The sequence below is a fragment of the Phacochoerus africanus genome, chromosome 15 (genome assembly GCF_016906955.1).
Source record: "Phacochoerus africanus isolate WHEZ1 chromosome 15, ROS_Pafr_v1, whole genome shotgun sequence".
NCBI lineage: Eukaryota > Metazoa > Chordata > Mammalia > Artiodactyla > Suidae > Phacochoerus > Phacochoerus africanus.
The window spans coordinates 12970213-12991304 of record NC_062558.1 but is presented as its reverse complement, the minus strand read 5'-3'; the positions used below and the strand labels follow the sequence as shown (position 1 = coordinate 12991304).

Genomic DNA, 21092 nt, shown 5'->3' with positions numbered 1-21092 from the left:
CAGCTGGCCTGAGGATGCAGCCCCTTCTCTCCCTGTCACTGACCCCCTGGGGCACAGGTGCCTGCATTTAACCATTAGGCAAATGCCTCTGAGCCTTGGTTTCTGTAGTGTGAAATGTAGGTAATTATATTCATGTGCCTTATGGGACTTCTCCTTAATATTTATAGCTGCCAAATACTTTGCAGTCATTTTTATTAATAGTTACCAGATGTGTCGTAAGGATTAATGAACTTATGATCTGAAATGTTTTGAGCTCTAGAAATAGGAGGCAGCCGCCTGCACAGGGGCTATGTAAAAGAGCATTAAAATGCAAACAATACCATTTGGAAATGTGAGCTGTTATGTGTGAAGGATAAATGACACACTGCAGATTTCAGTACACTTTGTAGGTGTTTTTTGGTACCCTTACTAGGGTTGCTAAGTCACCACAAGCCATTGCCAAATACAGAATGCTCGTACCCCACCTTGCCCAGTCCCCGGCCCCTGCACTCATGTACACACACGTGCATGCTGTTCCTGCTGAGGCCGCCATCACCCGTTCTTCCTGGGTACCTCTGCCTCCCCAGCCAGTTGTTCCCAGGTATTTAGTAGTCCCCTTCATATCTCTGAATTTTCATTTCTATTTCCTTTTCCTCTTACTACCCAAATTCAGGCTTTTATATTATTGGCTCTCCACTGAAGCATCGAAACAACTGCTTAATTATCTTTCCAAGTTTTCTATCTCCCCTATTTAAGGGTTAATATTCTTTAAGCCTAGTTCTCATCTTGGCTTCATTCAGTATGTTTGATAGCTCCTCATTGCCGTGAAGATCCACCATAAGCTTACAGGGCCCTCTCTGCCCACCTCCAGCCTCCTTTCCTTCTGTCCACTGCTGGTCAGTCTAGGTCATTCTCTCTCCTGAGACCTCCTGGGCAGGGAGGTAGGAAGAGGGAACTCACCAGATACAGAAGGCAGCCGCCTTTGTCACCTAGCTCTTCATGTCTGAAGTGTCCCTCGGCCCTGGGAAAAGCCGTTCCATCTTCAAGGCCTGTCTCAAAGTGCAGTCTCTCCCATGGAGGGGTTCTAGACCTGGTCCCTGGATGATCTCTTGCTCCTCAGAATCACCTCTGCTTTTGACACTCTCATTCTGGTAGCTGTCATTGTTGATGTCTTTGTTTTTTGCATACATGTCCTTCCCCTAGTCTGGATTGTCACTCTAGCGATAGTGAGCCCATGTCCTTCTGGTCTCTGTGTCCCACAGTGCTATTGCAGGGCCTGGTACACCTGAGGCCTGAAGCTTTGTTGAGCTGAGTTTATACATCGACTCAGAGCCCCAGTTAATTTCACGTAGGGTGGGCTTATGGAAACCTTTTGAAGTGTGTAAAAGCAGAGTGCATGCTACAGGGCAGCCTTCTGTACGGTTATCCGGCTTCCATTAGAACTGGCACACAGCCGACCTTATGTGTCTGTGTCCTAACCCTCAACAGCATGTGCTCTGGGAGAGCAGTATCTACTCCTGTGGCTGGGCCCTTATCTCTGCAGAATGAATCCCTTCTAGCACTGTTCTCCCAAAGGCAGTACCAAGCATAATTGGATGTTGCTGTGCCATTGCTAAATTGTCGTTTTTAGTGTGTGAACTCAGGTTAGAAGCCCCCTCAGTGGGCCATCTTGTTCCAGGTGGGCTTTTCTCCTTTCTGTTAAGAGCTGGGCTGCCAACTAGGAAGCAAGGCTTTGGTGTCCAGCCTCAGTACCTGCAGAGTCTGTGTGAGGAGCCTTGACAGTGGAGCTTCAGGGCCAGGGGAGGGAACTGGGAAGCTTCCCCAACAGTTTGGACTAGATAATAGATTGGAGACCCAACAAGAGGAAAGACACCTGTATGGTGTAGAAACAAACTCCGCCGCCCCTCCCCCGCCCCCCGTTTTGACTCCTGCTGGATTGGGGGTGGGAGTCTGTTCTGTATCCAGGGCCTCTTAGAACTGAGCATTCTGAGGTGGGGTTCATGCCTGCTAGGCAGTGACTTGTCTGATTTACTCCAAGTTGTAAAAGTTCACTTTGGGTGGGTCCCCCTGATGGCTGTCTCCTTTGTCCAGTTGCATCCTTCTCGGGCCATCTCTGTTCTGCTTCTCCGGATCCCCGTGCCCACCTGTCCATTTGTTTCCTCAGCCCGTGCCCCGGATAATGGTGCAGTCTGCCCTCCCGGATGGCGGGATGCCCAGGATGGCAGAGGTGAGTCAGCCGGGCCGGGGTGGTGCCTTCACTGGTGGCTGCCCCACATACGGCGGGTGGCCCTGATGCTCTCATTGTTGGGTCCACACCTGTGCTTTTTTATTTTAGCATTCCCATTTTGATCATTATAATGTAGGTCACTGTCTTCTTCCTCTATATTTTGCTTGTTACACTTTTCTATTTTCAACTTGTTAATCATATGATTGCTAAACTTTTAGGTGCTTGACTGCTAATGTAGTCTGCTGCTTTAATAGCCCACTGCTAGGCAGAGGCGATTTCTATAAACAGAACAATCTCCTTATTCTAAGTGTTGGCTTAATTCTCAGTTTTACATTTCATTCTGATTCATGATATCAGCGTGAAAAGACTGATGCTAAGCTAGGGAGAAAATAGTCTCTTATGATCTCCTGCAGATGAACAGCACTTCTAATCTTATGAATAGCAAATCTATTTTCTCCCACTGTGCGTTCATTCTCTTAGGAAATGCTGTATCTTCATAGGAAATTTTTATTTATTAAAACAACAGCAAAAGAGGACAAGTAATTTGAAAGAGTTCAGATGGCCAAGAATTCACTCCTTTCTAAACAGTCCTGTTTCCATCTAGGACATCCTCAGAGTGCACGAATGTAACTGAAGGTAGTCCTATGACGTCCACATCCCGCCCCCCCCCAGGAGTCAGTTTATTATTTTGCCAAGGCAGGACTGGGGCCCCCAGGCTGGTAGGGCAGAATGGGGCCGAGTCCCTCTCCTGAGGGCGTTGCGTGCGCGCGGCCCGGGCAGCTTTGCTGAGCATCCTGCTGGTTTCTCATGTCCAGGTGCTCCTGGCAGCTCTAGGAATGGCAGGGTAAAGGGTAACCAGAAGGTGGCAGGGAGGTTCCCACGCACACACCCGCTCATGTTAAGTGGGAGCAGCCGCCCGCAGGGCCGGGCGGAAGATGTGAGGTACATTCGGCTCCTCGGGGAAAGCCGGTAATCAGGCCCAACTCCACCTTGCATCTCCTCCTCAGTGTTGCCTGGATCTGACCTCTGATCCTGGCCTTTTCACTTCCTGGAGGCCCTGGGTGAATCCTTTCACCTCTTTGGGGCATGGTGTAAAGTGAGTACTTGCAGGCCCACATCAGAGGGTTCAGTGGCAGCTAATGGGGTGACAGCAGGAAGCTCTCAGGAACTGTCTCTGGACTGTCTCCTCCGGCCAGGCCTAGCTGCCCTGAGCAGACAGCAGATCCCAGCCGTGGCAGGGTCTCACACAGGTTATTTCAGGACCGTAGTTATTGTTCAGATTCTAGACTCTTGTGATTCTCTTTGTGTACTCCTCCCTGCTTGGTCAGTGATAGTAAATATAAAGTAGAACAGAATAAATAAAACATGTACAAGTTGCAAAAGAAAAATGATTGAAGGATTGCCTAATCTTTTAGAGTATTTATGCTGGTGACAGTTATTGATCTATTGGATTTAGTAAATTTTGCAGCCCAGAGATCCATCACAAAAATGGGTTGTTAATCTCAAGAGGTGCCGTTAATTTCGTACCCTGAGAGTGTGCCTTGTGGGGGAAGGAGGGCCTCTGGAGACAGGAATATAGATGACAGTTCACGTGAAAATGTATGATTTATCAAACTGCTGAGTTAAGCCAAGTAACTGTAAGAGACTTATAGATCTCAGCTGTTTCCCAATTCAAATAAATCCTGTATTTCAAATGGAAAATGGCCATTCCTGTGATATAAATAATCTCTCTGTAAATATTGAAAACATATTTCTTTTTCTGAGCAGCACCCCTCTCCACCCCACCAGCCCACTCCCCACCCTGTCTCTTGTCCCCTGTCATTGTGCATTGGAAATAGAAGGATAATCCACCACCCTCTCCAAAAGGCTTCAGTTATCATGGAAGAACACCTTAGCGCACCTCAGAAACCATGGTGTGTGGGTGCACAGTGGCTGTCATCTTCCCCGGGAGATGGGCTAGTCACTGCTGGAGGGACTGGAACATGGTGGCAGGAGAGGGGAGACCAGCGCAGCTCTGTCCTCGCTCAGCCTCTGCTTGCAGGGCTGGCTGCTCCTCAGCCTGAGTCTCCCGGGATCAGAGGCCCTGACCTGAGACGTGGGGCCAGCCTTGAGCAGCAGCTGGAAAGATGGCCTCTTTGATAAAGGGCCCAGCTCGTGGGCCTCCCCGCCTGCAGGCCCCAGGGTGGTGCTTCCTGCCTGAGCTGGTTGAGCTGTGCTGTGGTGCTGTTGCACTTCCAGGGTCTCTGTTGAGCCCACCCTTTCCATTTGGCCTCCAGTGATCCTCTCAGTCTCCCTGTGATGTCGGTGTTGGACAGGGGGACCTGTTTCTTAGTCTGAGTGCAGGGGGTGGGAGGTGTCTGTGGTAACCATGGAATGGGATTCATGGTTCTCACCACCAAGCGGTTCTCGGATACCAGCTGGTTGCCCTCCAGTTAACTCCACTCTGACCCCATCTGCCCAAAGACAGCAGCAGATTCCACCCGTTAAGGGCTCAGTACCACAGGACTGCCTCCACTTCCCATGCCAGTCCCAAGTTCAAGGGCTTCACCCTCCACGGTTCAGTTCATTTTCTAGAGGGACTCACAGAACTCAGAGAAACATTTTAGTCACTAGAGTATCAGTTTTTTATGAAAGGATATGACACGGAAACAGGCAGATGATGTGGAGGGCAAGGGTGGGAAAGGAGGGGGCGCCACCCCGCCCTCTCTGGGCCCAGCACGGTCCAGATCTCTCTCCCCTGTTCACCAGCCCAGACAGAGTTCTCAGAACCCTGTCCTTTTTGGGTTTATAGAGGACTCATTACAGAGGCATGATTGAATCATTGTCCTTTAATGACTGATTCAAACCTCCAGCCCCTCGGCAAAGGTCAGGCATGGGATGGAAAGTTCCAACCCTCTAGTCACATGGTTAGCCCTCCTGGCCACCAGCCCCCTTTCTAGGGGGCTTTCCAGAAGGCACCCCATTAATAAGTAACCTCAGATGTGGTCGAAAGGGGCTTCTTAGGAGTATCAGGAAACTTTTATTGTTCTTACCCCTTAGGAAATCCCAAGGGTTTTAGGAGTTCTGTGCCAAGAATGGGACTGAGACCAAATATGTATTTCTTACTAGAAATCACAGTTTCACAGGCAGCTTATGGAAAGGCGAGGGGATGAGGGGCGCCCGCAGTGACTGGCTCAGCCCAGTTGGAGTGGTGGCAGACACGGCCTTAGAGCCAAGTGGTCTCCTGTTTGGTGCGCAGAGGGCGGGGCGTGCAGAGGAGCTGGGGAACCGTGTGGGAACCTCCAGGCTGCAGGGCTGTTCTCTCCCCACCATCGAAGCTGTAGCGAAGCACTGACGTCTCCACTGATCCTCAGAAGTCATCTCAAGTCTGGGCAGTAAAGAGTAACTCCGAATTCTCCCCTCCCCACTCTAGGTGCCCCGAGAGAGCGCAGGGTTGCGCGTCACCCCGGACGTGGCTGTGCCGGCTGCCCCCGCGCCCAAGACCACTTCTGGCTCCCCGGCCCTCGAAGGCGCCGACGGGCCACCCAGCCCCCTGAGCGAGGCGTCCAGCGGCTACTTCTCGCACAGTGTCTCCACCGCCACCCTTTCCGACGCATGCGGCCCTGATGTCACGGCCTCGTCCCCTCCGGGCCCCGGCCCTGCCGCTTCCCGCACACCACCCGGCCCTGGGGACCAGCCGGCCCAGGAAGGGGCTTTGGCGGCAGCAGAGAAGCAGGACGAGGCAGCAGGTGCCTTCCAGCCCCGGGCGAAGCCGGCAGCTGGCCTAGAGCCCGACGTCTCCAAGCCTCAGCCGCCTCCTGAACCCCGCTCCCAGCCGCCCGCCCCCGCATCCCCGTTCCGGATCCAGAAGGTGCGGACCTCGGAGCTGAAGTCCTTCACGCGTATGCTGGGCGGGGACCCCGGAGGCCCCGCGGGGACCGAGGAGGATCCGCCAGCCTCTGGGGGCCCAGGCGACAGCAGCGCCCGGGGACAGCCCCTGGGAAAGCTGGACGTTTCCTCCGATTCTGAAGAAGCCAGTGAAGTCCCCGAGTGGCTCAAAGAGGGAGAATATGTCACCGTGGGCACCAACAAGACGGGCATCGTGAGATACGTGGGGCCCACCGACTTTCAGGAGGGCACGTGGGTCGGAGTGGAGCTCGACTTACCCTCAGGTGAGTGGTGCTTGTTAGGGACAGGGTCCTGGCACCAGAGGTGACTCACCATGCTGACTGTGGGCTGGCACCACCCCTGCCCAGCGCCTGCTCTGTGCCCTTGGACACACATCTCTGTCCTCTCAGAACTGTCCTTTTCAAAATCAGAAATTTTATCTAGATAAGAACTTCTTAAACGTTTAAGTGATTTCAGATTTTCTTTTTTCAACATGTAGAAATTTCTCAGAAATCTAAGACATTAATTGAAATGAATTTGAATCCTGGTTTTTGTTTCTTCAGTCACAGAAGTATCTGCATTTGAACTGTCACAACAGCTCTACTGCTTGCTCAGTTCAGGTCAGACACACCGCCTGGGTGTAGGTGCAGGTGTTCCTAAGACATCCCCAGAGTCCTGGGACCCCTCCACCATCCAAGAGCCTTGTGGGCTCGCTAGTCTTTTAAGTTTGTAAAATGGCTCACCTCCAAGCCAAGAAATCATCATTTTTAGAAAAACAGGCAGCAGGTGCCCTCTAGGACTGAGGATAGGACTTAGGGAAATACATTGTCCTGCAGATTTTTTTTTTTAACTTTTATTTTTTTTTAATTTTTTAATAGTTATTTCCCCAATACAATTTTTTCCTACTGTAGAGCATGGTGACCCAGTTACACATACATGTACACATTCTGTTTTTGCACATTATCATGCTCCACCATAAATGATTAGACATAGTTCCCAGTGCTACACAGTAGGATCTCATTGCTAATCCATTCCAAAGGCAATAGTTTGTATCTATTAACCCCAAGGACTGCATTCATCCCACTCCCTCCTCTTCCACCTAGCAACCACAAGTCTATTATTCTCCAAGTCCATGATTTTCTTTTCTGTGGAAAGGTTCATTTGTGCTTATATTAGATTCCAGATATAAGTGATATCATGTGGTATTTGTCTTTCTCTTTTTGACTTACTTCACTCAGTATGAGAGTCTCTAGTTCCATCCATGTTGCTGCAAATGGCATTATTTCATTGTTCTTTTATGGCTGAGTAGTATTCCATTGTTTATATATACCACATCTTCCTAATCCAATCATCTGTCAATGGACATTTGGGTTTCCATGTCTTGCCTATTGTGAATAGAGCTGCAGTGAACATGTGGGTGCATGTGTCTTTTTTAAGGAAAGTTTTGTCTGGATATTTGCCCAAGAATGGGATTGCTGGATCATATGGTAGTTCTGTGTATAGATTTCTAAGGTATCTCCATACTGCTCTCCATAGTGATTGTACCAGCTTACATTCCCACCAATGGTGTAGGAGGGTTCCCTTTTCTCCACACACCCCCTCCAGCATTTGGTTTTGGCCATTCTGATTGGTGTGAGGTGGTATCTCATGGTAGTTTTAATTTGCATTTCTCTAAATCAGTGATGTTGAGCATTTTTTCATGTGCTTGTTGGCCAGCTGTACATCTTCCTTGGAAAATGTCTATTCAGGTCTTTTGCCCATTTTTCAATTGGGTTGTTGGCTTTTTTGCTGTTGAGTTGTATAAGTTGCTTGTATATTCTACAGATTAAGCCCTCATCCGTTGCATCATTTGAAACTATTTTCTTCCATTCTATAAGTTGTCTTTTTGTTTTCTTTTTGGTTTCCTTTGCTGTGCAAAAGCTTGTCAGTTTGATTAGGTCCCACTGGTTTATTTTTGCTCTTATATCTGTTGCTTTGGGACTCTGACCTGAGAAAATACTGATAAGGTTGATGTCAGAGAATGTTTTGCCTATGTTCTCTTCCAGGAGCTTGATGGTGTCTTGTTTTATATTTAAGTCTTTAAGCCATTTTGAGTTTATTTGTGCATGGTGTGAGAGCGTGTTCTAGTTTCATTGCTTTGCATGCAGCTGTCCAGGTTTCTCAGCAGTGCTTGCTGAAAAGACTGTCTTTTTCCCATTTTATATTCTTGCCTCCTTTGTCAAAGGTTAATTGACCGTAGTTGTCAGGATTTATTTCTGGGTTCTCTATTCTGTTCCATTGGTCTGTCTGTTTTGATACCAGTACCACACTATCTTGATGACTGTAGTTTTGTAATATTGCCCGAAGTCTGGGAGAGTTATGCCTTCTGCTTGGTTTTTGTTCTTCAGAATTGCTTTGGTAATTCTGGGTCTTTTGTGGTTCCATATAAATTTTTGGATTGTTCTAGTTCTGTGAAAAATGTCATGGGTAGTTTGATAGGGATTGCATTGAATCTGTAAATTGCTTTGGGTAGTATGGCCGTTTTTACAATATTAATTTTTTCCAACCCAGGAGCATGGAATATCTTTCCATTTCTTTACATCTTCTTTAATTTCCTTGATTAGTGTTTTCTAGTTCTCGGCATATAAGTCCTTTACCTCCTTGGTCAGGTGTATTCCCAGGTATTTGATTCTTTGGGGTGCAATTTTAAAAGGTACTGTATTTTTGTATTCCTTTTCTAATATTTCATTGTTAGTATACAGAAATGTGACTGATTTCTGAATGTTAATCTTATATCCTGCTATTTTAATGAATTTGTTGATCAGTTCACTTAGTTTTTGGGTAGTCCTTAGGGTTTTCTATATATAGTATCATGTCCTCCACATACAGTGACAGTTTTATCTCTTCTCTTCCTCTTTGGATGCCTTTAATTTCTTTTGTTTGTCTAATTGCTGTGGCTAGGACTTCCAGTATTATGTTGAATAACAGTGGTGAGAGTAGACATCCTTGTCTTGTTCCAGATTTTAGTGGGAAGGCTTTCAGCTTTTCTCCATTGAGTATTATATTTGCTGTGGGTTTGTCATAAATGACTTTGATTATGTTATGTTCCCTCTATACCCTCTTTGGTAAGAGTTTTTATCATGAATGGATGTTGGACTTTGTCAAATGCTTTTTCTGCATCTATTGACATGATCATGTGGTTTTTGACTTTTCTTTTGTTAATGTGATGTATGACGTTGATTGATTTACATATGTTGAACCACCCTTGTGTACCTGGGATGAATCCCACCTTGTTGTGGTGTATGATCTTTTTTATATGTTGTTGGATTCGGATGGCTAAAATTTTGTTGAGAATTTTTGCATCTATATTCATCAAAGTTATTGGCCTATAGTTTTCTTTTTTTGGTGGTGTTTTTGTCTGGTTTTGGAATTAGGGTGATTGTGGCATCATAGAATGTCTTTGAGAGTGTTCCTTCTTCCTCAACCTTTTGAAAAAGTTTAAGGAGGATGGATATAAGTTCCTCTTTGTATGTTTGGCTGTGAAGCCATCTGGTCCTGGACTTTTGTCTGTCAGGAGTGTTTTTATTACATACTCAATTTCATTTCTAGTGATTGGTCTGTTCGGTCGATCTCTTTCTCCTTGATTCAGTTTTGGCAGGCTGTAAGTCTCTAGAAAGTTGTCCATTTCTTCTAGATTGTCAAATTTGTTGGCATACAATTGTTCATAGTATTCTCTCATGGTTTTTTGTATTTATGTAGCATCCATTTTGACTTCTCCTTTTTCATTTCTTATTTTGTTTATTTAGATTTTTTCTCTCCTCTTCTTGGTGAGTCTAGCCAGAGGTTTGTTAATTTTGTTTACCTTTTCAAAGAACCAGCTCTTGGTTTTATTGATTTCTTCAATTGTTTTTTTAATCTCTATTTTATTGATTTCCTCTTTGATCTTTATGATTTCCTTCCTTCTGCTGGTTTTGTTTGTTCTTCTTTTTCTAATTCATTTAGGTGTTGGGTTAAGTTGTCAATTTGAGATTTTTCTTCTTTTTTGAGGAAAGCCTGTATTGCTATGAATTTTCCTCTGAGCACTGCTTTTGTGGCATCCCATAGATTTTGAGTGGATGTGTCTTCATTGTCATTTGTCTCGAGGTATTTTTTTAATTTCCTTCTTGATTTCCTCATTGACCCATCGTTTTTTAGTAGCATGTTGTTTAGTCTCCATGTAGTCAGTTTCTTCTCATTTCTTTTCTAGTGGTTGATTTCTAGTTTCATGCCACTGTAGTCAGAGGAGATACTTTAAATAATTCCTTTTTTTTTTAATATATGTTAGTATTTGTTGTAAGTATTCCTATATTAGGGGCATATATATTGACTATTGTAATATCCTCTTTCTGAATGGATCCTTTAACCATTAAATAGTGTCTTCTTTGTCTTTCTTTATGGGCTTCATTTTAAAGTCTATTTTGTCTGATAGGAGTATTGTAACTCCTGCTTTCATGTCTTGGCCATTGGCATGAAATATCTTTTTTCATTCCCCTCACTTTCAATATATATGTATACTTTGTCCTAAGGTGAGTTTCTTGTAGACAGCAGATTCAAGGTTTTTGCTTTTTTATCCAATCTGCCATTCTGTGTCTTTAGATTGGAGCATTTAGTCCATTGACATTTAAGGTGATTATTGATAGATACGTATTTATTGCCATTTTAAACCTTGTTTTCCAGTTGATTCTATGTTTCTCTTCTTTTCTTTTTTGGGTTGGGTGGTTTCCATTTATTTTATGCTTAAGTACTTTTCAGTTTTTGTGAATGTAATGTTTGGTTTTGATTTGTGGTTGCCCTGTTTCTTAAGCAGGTTAAACCCTTCCTATATGTGCTTGCTTTTGCCTGATAGTCATATAGGCCCAGACATACCATTAAAATAAAAAAAAAAGAATCTCTATTTTCTTACTTTCCTTCGCTACATTGTATGATTTTGATGTCTTTTTTTTTTTTTTTAACATCTTCATGTTTAGATCTGTATGCTGGCTTATTTAAGTGATTGCTTTCCAACTGTGGTTTCCTCCATCCTAATTCTTCTTTTTCTCTCTCTTTTTTTTTCCTCTTTCTTTTTTAATTTAGAAAAGCCCTTTCAATATTTCTTTTAGAATGGGTTTAGTATTGCTGTACTCTTTTAGCTTTTGTTTGTTGGAAAAATTCTTTATTTCCCCTTCTAATTTAAATGATATTCTTGCTGTATAGAGTATTCTAGGTTGAAAATTTTTTCCTTCCAGCACTTTAAATATATCTTGCCACTCCCTTCTGGCCTGTAGAGAAATCAGCTGATAGACTTATGGGGATTCCCTTATAATTAATGCTTTGCTTTTCTCTTGCTGCCTTTAGAATCCTCTTTATCTTTAACTTTTGCTATTTTTATTATAATATGTCTTGGTGTGGGCCTCCTTGGGTTCAGCTTGTTTGGGGCCCTCTGTGCTTCCTGTATCTTGATACCAGTAAGCTTTAGATTTGGAAAGTTTTCAGCCATAATTTCTTCAAATACATTTTCAATCTCCTTTCTTTTTCTTTTGGAATTCCTATTATGCATAGATTGGCCTGCTTTATATTATCCCACAGGTCTCTTATATTGCTTTCATGTTTTTTCATTTGGTTTTCTGTCTGCTCTCCTGATTGGGTGATTTCCATTATTTCATCTTCCACATCACTAATTCCTTCCTCTGCATTATTCATTCTGCTTTTTATTGGCTTAAGCTCAGTTTGTATCTCTGCAAATGAATTTTCTAGTTTTTCTTGGCACCTCCTTATATTTTCTAGTTCCTTTCTAAAGGAGTCCACATTACTGTTCATATCCTCTCTTAATTCCTTCAGTATTTTTAGTACCTGCCTTTTGAACTCAGTGTCTTTCAGACTGCAGAGGTCTCTTTCATTGTTGTCTGCTTTAGGTGAATTCTCCTGTTCCTTTAACCAGGAATGGTTTCTGTGCTTCTTCATCCTGCTTGTGTTTTTCTGTGAGTTTGGGGAAGCCAAACTGTAGTCTTGTAAGGCTACTTCTATGCAAGAATACCCCTTTGTATTTTTTGGGGGGTTACTATTTATTTTTGGTGTGGGAGTTTGAATATTTGGTGTCTCTTCCTTTGGTGTGAGTAGGCTCTTGTGAGCAACTCCGGGATGCTCAGTGTGTTTTTAGGGAGAAGGAGGCAATGGGTAGGGCAAGCAGCCAGTTCCTGGTGCTTGGGCTCTCAACAGCAGCAAGGACCAGCAGGAAGGTGGCACAGGCTACTCCTAGTTGCAGGGTTCTGGGAAGTAGTCACAAGCTCTAGGCAGATCTTCCAGGTGACCAGAGCATTTGGCAATAGCAACAGCAGGGTGCCTGAGTTCCCAGGGGAGTGAAAGCCAACAACAGCTTGTGTTTGATTGCACCTCTGAGGTGATTGGAACTGCAGGTTGTGTCTGTTCAGGGACCCCTAGTGGGAGCAGGTCATGACCATCTCTAGAGTCAGTGATAACTGTGGTGTTTTGCCCCTGCCACCTGTAGGCCGTGCATGAGGAGCCTGTCTCACTTAGCCCACATATGAGGTGCTATACAGGGAGCTCCTGTTGCAGGATCCTTGGAAGTGACAGAGATCAGGCATGTGGGTACTGCCTCTCCCCTCCCCAACAGTGGCGCTTTGCCCCTCTTGAGGGACCAGACCTTTTCCCAGGTTCCCTCTGCCATGGCGTTCCCCTCCTTAGTCCGCGGCGCACTGCTCTTTAGCCCCTCAGCCCCTCATGCCATCCCCAGTTCTCTCCTTGTGACTCACCTCCAGAGCCTGAGTCTCAGTGCCCAGCCCCCACCCTAGTGTCTCAGGCTGTCCAGGCTGGTGGTTCAGCTGATCTGTGCAGCTCTGACCCTGCTTTACTGCTCTCAGTCCAGCTGCTGTGCTTTTCTTGGCGACTTTGAGGTCCCGCCAACTCAGCCGATCTTTCATCCGTTAGGTGGCTTCCCAAGAGGTGGGTTCCTTTTCTCCTTCACAGTTCCCTGTCGGGAATGCTAGTCCCATCCTGATTGCTTTTCTCTCTCTTTTTTTCTTTTGTTCTACCCAGTTATGTCAAGAGTTTCTTGCCCTTTGTGGAGGTTTAAGTTCTTCTGCCAGCATTCAGTTGATGTTCTGTGCGAGTAGTTTTACATGTAGATGTGGGGGGTTTTTTTTGTTTTTTTTTTGTCTTTTTGCTATTTCTTTGGGCCGTTCCCGTGGCATATGGAGGTTCCCAGGCCTAGGGGTCCAATCGGAGCTGTAGCTGCCAGCCTATGCCAGAGCCACAGTAACGCAGGATCCGAGCTGCGTCTGCAACCTACACCACAGCTCACGGCAATGCCGGATCGTTAACCCACTGAGCAAGGGCAGGGACCGAACCCGCAACCTCATGGTTCCTAGTCGGATTCGTTAACCGCTGCGCCACGACGGGAACTCCTAGATGCGGTTTTTTGATGTGTTTGTGGGAGAAAGTGTGGTCGACCTCGCCATCTTGCTCCGCCTCCCCCGAATTTTTTTTTTTTAATTGAGGTATATCGGAGTTTCCCTCACAGCTTAGTGGTTAACGAGCCCGACTAGTATCCATGACGTTGCGGGTTGGATCCCTGGCCTCAGTCAGTGGGTTAAGGATCTGGCATTACCATGAGCTGTGGTGTAGGTCACAGATGTGGCTCAGGTCCCGAGTTGCTGTGGCTGTGGTGTAGGTCGGCAGCTGCAGCTCCGATTCGACCCCTAGCCTGGGAATCTCCATACACCTCGGGTGAGGCCCTAAAAAGACAAAAAGTAAATAAACAAATTGAGGTATAGTTGATTTACAGAATTAATTTCAGTTATACAACATGGTGTTTCAAAGTTTTTATAGGTTACACTCCAAAGTTACTATGAAATATTTGCTCTGTTCCCTGTGCTGTATAATATGTCCTGTAGCCTATTTGTTTTATACATAATAGTTTCTACCTCTTAATCCCCTACCCGGTCTTGCACCCCCCGCCTTCCCCCTCCCCACTGGTAACCACTAGTTTGTTCTGTGAATCTGTTTCCTTTTTGTTACATTCCCTTCTTTGCTTTACTTTTTAGATTCTGTGTGTAAGTGATACATGGTATTTGGCTTTCGCTGTCTTATTTCACTTAGCATCATACCCTCCAGGTCCATCCATGTGCTAGCTAATGGCCTGCATTTTTTTTTAAATAGCTCTATTGTGATACAATTTACATACCAGAAAATCCACCTGTGTAAAGCATACTGTTCATTGGTTCTTAGTATATTTACAGAGTTGTGCAACCTTGACCATAAGCTAATTTCAGAACAGGTGTTTCACCCGCCAAAAGAAGCCGCATATCCATTAGCAAAACCCAACCCTCCCCAAGCTCCAGGTGACCATTACTCTACTTTTTGTCTGAAACGATATGAAAGGTCCTCATCCGGACTTTCACGGAAGTGGGCTCATACGGTACACGGGCTTTTGTGACAGGCTCATTTCCCTTCCTGTGTTTCCCAGGCTCATCCAGCTGGGGCCTCTGCCCGCACTTCATTCCTTTTTACGGCGGACAGCGTCCCCTTGTAGGATGCCCCGCATGCTGTTCATCTACCTGTTGGTGGATGGACATTTGGATTTGCTTCCACTCTTTGGCTGCTGTGAGTAAGGCTGCAGGGAATATTCATGTGTAAGTTTTTGGGCAGACACACACTTTCAAGTCTTTTGAGATACGAGGACTTTAGTGTGCTTCTCACATGCTGAGATCTGCCAGCCAAGTGCCTTTCTCTGTCCCACCAGGGTGTCCCAGTAGCAGGGGCAGAGGGGCAGCCTCTCCATGAGGTGAGGTGTGGTGCCTGTGGTTTAGCAGAGCTTGTGTGGCATGATGGTGGTCGCCAAGGAGACTAGGAGCAGAGGGAGAGAGTGGCAAGCAGCTCTTCTTGGTCCAGCAGAGTGAGAGTTGGGAGAGGGGAGCTCTGTGCACCCCAGGCGCCAGTGACTGCTTCGGGGCCCCCAGGCCCAGCTGTGAAGTCACTGTCTTTAAAAATAGTTTTGGCGGAGTTCCTGTTGTGGTGCAGCAGAAATGAATCCGACTAGGAACCATGAGGTTGTGGGTTTGATCCCTGGCCTCACTCGGTGGGTTAATAAGGATCCTGCACTGCCGTGAGCTGTGGTGTAGGTCGCAGACGCGGCTCGGATCCGACATGGCTGTGGCTGTGGTGTAGGCCTGCAGCAGTAGCTCCGATTACACCCCTAGCCTGGGAACCTCCATATGCCTCGGATGCGGCCCTAAAAGGACAAAAAAGATAAAAATAAAAATTATTTTGGTGAAGAATATCATAAATTGGATGAGGCTGTCGAAGACTAGTATAGCACAGACTGGAATTTTTTTTTCTTTTTTTTTTTAAGGCCATACTTGCGGCATATGGAAGTTCCTGGGCCAGGGGTCCTGTGGCCTACACCATAGCCACACCAGATCTGAGTGTCTGTGACCTGTGCAGCAGCTTGCAGCAACACCAGATTCTTGACACACTGAGAGAGGCCAGGGATCAAACCTGCATCCTCTCAGAGACTATGTCAGGGTCTTAACCCGCTGAACCACAATAGGAACTCTAGACTGGAATAATTGTTTGTTTGTTTGTCTTTTTGCCTTTTTAGGGCCGCACCCTCGGCATATGGAGGGTCCCAGGCTAAGGCTCTAATCGGAGCTGTAGCTGCTGGCCTACACCATAGCCACAGCAACGCCAGATCCAAGCCACGTCTGCGACCTACACCACAGCTCAGGGCAACGCTGGATCCTTAACCCCACTGAGCAAGGCCAGGGATTGAACCCGCAACCTCATGGTTCCTAGTTGGATTCGTTAACCAGTGAGCTGTGACAGAAACTCTCCTGGAATAATTTTTAAACTCCACTTCTGCTGAAATCTGAAGGAGAGTTGGGAAATGTTTTTATCTGTAGTTGAGCTCAAGAGCTAAAAGGGGTTAGCACGTAGACACTTTCATCCAGCAAAGAAATATTAAGCACCTACTCTGTTCCAGTCCCCGTCCTGCATTCCGAGGACACCCTGGTGAGCAAAACAAATTCCCTTGTTTCCCTGGACTTGCATTTTAGAGGTGAGAGAATTGCCAGGTAAACAAAATGTGATGTTAGTAAGTGCTCTGATGAAAAGGAAATGGGGTGAGTGTGGGTGTGAGATGTTAAGTATTAAATACTGAGGGAGGCAGAAGCCTGCGAGGTGGAGCAGGCAGGTGAGCTGAGGGCCCCAAGGATACAGCCCCTGGCCAGGGACGAGCTGGGTGTTTTTTTGTTTTTTTGTCTTTTTGCCATTTCTTGGGCCGATCCCGCGGCATATGGAGGTTCCCAGGCTAGGGGTCCAATCGGAGCTGTAGCTGCCAGCCTACGCCAGAACCACAGCAATGCGGGATCCGAGCTGCGTCTTCGAACTTATACCACAGCTCATGGCAACGCCGCATCGTTAACCCACTGAGCAAGGGCAGGGACCGAACCCGCAACCTCATGGTTCCTAGTCCGATTCATTAACCACTGTGCCACGACGGTAACTCTGAGCTGGGGTTTTTGAGGGGCAGTAGAAAGGCCTCCTAAGAGCTGGAGGGGCAGGTGTGGGGGCTGGGTCACAGTGGGTAAAGTAAGATAAGAAACCCCTGGAGGGTTTGGAAAGGTGACTTTTATTTCTTATTTATTTATTTTTTTGCTTTTTAGGGCGGCACCCGCAGCATATGGAGCTTCCCAGGCTAGGGGTCGAATTGGACCTGTAGCTGCTGGCCTACACCACAGCCACAGCAACGCGGGATCTGAGCCGCATCTTCAGCCTACACCACAGCTCACAGCAGTGCTGGATCCCCAACCCCCTGAGCAAGGCCAGGGATCGAACCCTCAACCTCATGGTTCCTAGTTGCCATTGTTTTCCGCTGCACCATGGTGGGAATTCTTTTTGTTTGAAAGGTGATTTTTATTTAGGGGACTAGACCTGGTATGAAGAGTGGGAACAGGAGGGCCATGTAGGAGGCTGTCAGATGTCCTGGTTGGGATAGGGGGCAGCATGGACATGGTGAGCAGTGGTTAGAATCAGGAGGAACAGGGTGATGCTGGACAGGACTTAGGGATGGTGGAGCATCAGAGAAGAAGGGATCTGCCTACGTCAGAATGTGGCCTGAGAGCAAGGTTGTGGCTGTGCCCTTGATGATCTAGGAAGGTGGGTGAGGGCGGGAGGTGGTGCTGGAGTGCAGGGTGGATGGCGGGTGGACACACAGCTGAGAGGCATCGGGTTCCCGGAGCTTCGGCTGGGTAGACAAGCCCCCAAGGGTCAGGGCAGGGCCACACAGTCCCGCATGAGGCAGGAGGCGAGGAGCGGTAAGATGGGATGTGGAAGCATGTCCTGGGAGCCGAGTGGTGGCAGTGGCAGGAGAGGTCGCCTGTTAGAGACCTCAGGAGGTGGACCATGTAACCCTTGCTGACCCCGAGAGGAGCTGGAGAAAGAGAGGAGGGCAGGCCGGGCAGTGCAGACAGTGCGTGTGGACAATTCCGGATTGTTTTTGCTGTGAAGATCCTGTTTCCCACCAGCTCATCGCCATGGGCTCTGGGCACTTAGGGACCAGGGCTCCACCCCCGGGGCGGTCTTCTCATCCTACACCCTTAAAGCACTTGGCTTTTACAGAGGAAACGTTCACCCGGTCTTGACACACCCAGCATGACATGACATCTCACTAGCTACACTTGGGTAATTTGCCAGTTTCCATTTAATGGATTTAGGAACTTTAATCATTTCACCAAGCACATCCATCCTAGGTTTGCACTTCTACTGTCCACACTGGCAGTGGGTGGCGGCGGCTTGGGCTCTGCTTGGGTGGCACGTGGGTGTCAGAAGTGGTAAGGCCTGGACTGTGCTTGAGGCCGCAGGTGCGTCTGCAGTGACCACCGGAGCTGCCCAGAAATGCCGCCTGGCCTGCTGGTTCCCAGGGGAACAGCGTGGACTGGGGTGCATGGTGGGGGAAGCGGGGCAGGAAGCCGCCTGCACATCCTCTTTTCTTCCCGCAGGAAAGAACGACGGCTCCATCGGCGGGAAGCAGTACTTCAAGTGCAATCCGGGATACGGGCTGCTCGTGAGGCCAGGCCGCGTGCGCAGGGCAGCCGGCCCGGGCCGGCGGCGCAGCGCGGGGCTCCGGCTGCAGGGCGCCCCCGAACCCCGCCGGAGCGCCACTCTCTCCGGCTCTGCCACCAACCTGGCGTCGCTGACGGCGGCTCTAGCCAAGGGCGAGGGCGCTGCGCTGCGGGTTGAGCGCAGCCACAGGAGCCCAGAGAACCGCAAGTCCTGGGCCAGCTGAGCGGGGGCCCCATCGAGTCTTTGCAGGGACAGCCCTACAGGGGCGTCTGCCTGCTCCCTGGGGACCAGGTCAGGAAGGTTTTTGCACAGTGACACAGGGCCGCTGATCTCTTCCCGTTTCTCTCTCCCCAGAGAGGAAGGCGACGTCTCAGCCAAGCCACAAGGTGGAAGGTTCTGGAAGCCCAGAGTGGTCCGGGATGGTGGGGAGCGAGGGGCCTGGGCCTGGGGTAGCCCCGCCTTGGGGCTGCTGTTGCTCTTTTTTTCTCCTCTGGTGATGCCGTTAACCTCTTAATTTAAAACATAATCATAATTAGTGCCTTTCCTTCCTCCAGGGTCAGCGCTGCCGCTGCCCCAAGGCCTGGCCCAGCCTGGGCTCCTCGCCCCGGTGGCCCACACCCTCCACGCTGAGCGCTGCTCCTCTAAGTGCCTCGGGCCCTGGGCCCCCTCGCCCTTCCCTCTTCTTTCCACAAGGTTTCTCAGAGGTTTCTTTGTGGATATGTTAACGTCTTTATACCTGGGAAATTTTTTCTCTTTGCCATTTTTTCCCCTTAACAAGAGTTCTTGGAGGATATTTATTTATATTTATTTTTTTCAAAATCCGAAATTATTTGCGAGCCACAATCACTTGCCCAGTGCGAGTGAGTGCCCGGGGCCTGCCCAGCACATTGCCGGCCTCTGTGACCACTTGGGAGCTGCCAGCCCCCTGCCTCAGTTGGAGGTTCCTGGAGGGGACTGAGGACAGTGCTGCTCCTTGTGTCCTTTAACACAGATGCACAAGTGGCCTTACTCTACGCTGACAGGGAAAACTTGGAGAATTTTGTTGTGCTTCTGCGGTCAGCGACAAAGCCGGTCAGAGGCAGTGTGGCCTTACTTGGTGCGGTTCTGGCTCTGGGAAGGTCCTTAGACCAGATGAGCTTCGTGGCGGCTCTGGCCCCTGATGCCCACTGAGCCTGGCCCCTACCTGTGGCCCCCCGCTGTGTCCCTGGGTCCCTTGCAGAGCTGCGGGCCAGGCGGGCCTGGACAGCAATGGGGACAACAGGAGCTGTCCCAGAGCACCACTCTGCTCCACCAGGTCAGCCCTGGGCCAGGGCCCCTTCCTTACTCCTCGGTGCTTCTGGTATGGCCGAGGTGGGATCCCAGCAGCCTGGTGCTTAACATTCAGCCGCCTTCCCTGCCTGTCACCGAGGGATCCGGTGCTGCACTGTGAGCAAGGGCTGGGGGACAGAAGTGCCTCAGCTAGTGGCTTGCTGTGCAGCCACGAGAAGCCTGCTTCTCTCTCTGGGGAGCAGGGCTGCCAGAGCCCCAGGTCATGAGGGCCGGCGGGGATCCTGTGTCTATCTGAGGGGACCCTGCATGTCCTGCCTCCTGTTTGCACTGGTGTCTGGGGAGCACCTGACAGGCGTGTCCCTGTTCTAAGTGCTCTCAATTCCATGCCAGCTTTTCTAGGTAACCTTCCCAGCACCAGCGTTCACCTTCAGACCTGTTTTCAGTGCAAGATTCCCCCTCAGTGGACACCATCACTGGTCCACTGACAGGGCACCAGCCCACTCCCCAGGCCTTGGGTGACCTGCCCCGGGGGCAGTTGTGCACTGAGTGCCTTGGAGAGAAGATGCTGTAGGAATGGAAGGTGGTTGGGTGTTTGTCATCCCCATTTATGGAGTCACATACTCGTTGGGGCCATCTGCCCTGTAACAGGGTGTTGCAGCCTCACAGAACCAGCTCGGGATGGTCAGGCCATTTGGGATGAGGGGTTGCGCTGTTTCTGTCACTTGGTTGAACTGAAGGCAGTCCTGGCACCCTGGGTTTATTGGATGGAGGGTGAGGCTTAGGAGTGTTGGGTGGGTGCATAGGGAGGGGCTCCTGCCTTTCATCTGTCGTCTGTCCTTGATTTACTAACAAGCCACCTAATTTTAAGTAGATGTCAGCATTAGGATTGGAGATGCTGTCCCTCACAGGTCAGGCTCTGGGATTTAGTGAGATGGCAGGAGGGACTGTTCGTCTGTGGCTCCAGGCTGCCCGAGGCCGGGTCGGGTCAAAGCCAGTGGAAGCTCTCCTGGGCCTCTCTACTACGGTGCCCACCCAGGTCACCCTGCCCAGACCCCAGGGCAGAAAACCCGGCTGGTGGGTGTGGGTATGTCTGGACTGGGTTGGTGGGACAGGCCTGTTGTGGCTTAGTGAGGGCGTCTCCGTGACTGGGGCCCTTTGAAGAGTCTGAAAGGCGGAGGAGGCGTTCAGAGCCCCCGTTACCTCCTTGCATTTCCTCCTCTTGGGTTAAAGTTCCCTGTATGGGGAACTGACCGGGAGGTCACGTACTCCTTCTCCTGGCTGAGATGGGCCGCACTGGCCTGAGGTCGGCCGTCGGTTGTGCCTTACCTCCAGGACAGGTTGCGCAGCCTGAAACCCTGACTCCGTTGTTCCCATGTGCTTCCTTCTCTTGGAGGAGCCTGCGTGCCTTCTGCCTGCTGCTGACACTGAACGTGTTGGGGAGAGTTGGAGCGGTTCTGTGTGGAGTTCTGTAAATACTAGGGGTATCTTGACTGGGGGGGTAGATTGGTTTACTACCTGTGAAATGGGAGTTAAAAAAATCCAAAGACTCTGTAATAAATTGTAAAGATTTAATGATTTGTATTGTATAATGAACTAAACCTCTGTAATTTTGTACCATATATGCCTTTCCATGTATGACCAGCAGCCTCTAAATAAAACCATATGATTTCCTGCC

At 48.6% G+C, this 21092-nt stretch overlaps 1 protein-coding gene across 1 annotated transcript in view; it reads left to right on the top strand.

Moving 5' to 3' along the window:
• Positions 1-21092, top strand: part of KIF13B (kinesin family member 13B) — a 201580-nt gene extending 180488 nt beyond the window's left edge. Inside the window, exons 38-40 of the mRNA XM_047762410.1 lie at positions 2144-2206; positions 5619-6357; positions 18085-21092. Coding sequence (XP_047618366.1) covers positions 2144-2206; positions 5619-6357; positions 18085-18371 — 1089 coding nt within the window. The 3' untranslated portion in view covers positions 18372-21092. The remainder of the gene's footprint in view (positions 1-2143; positions 2207-5618; positions 6358-18084) is intronic.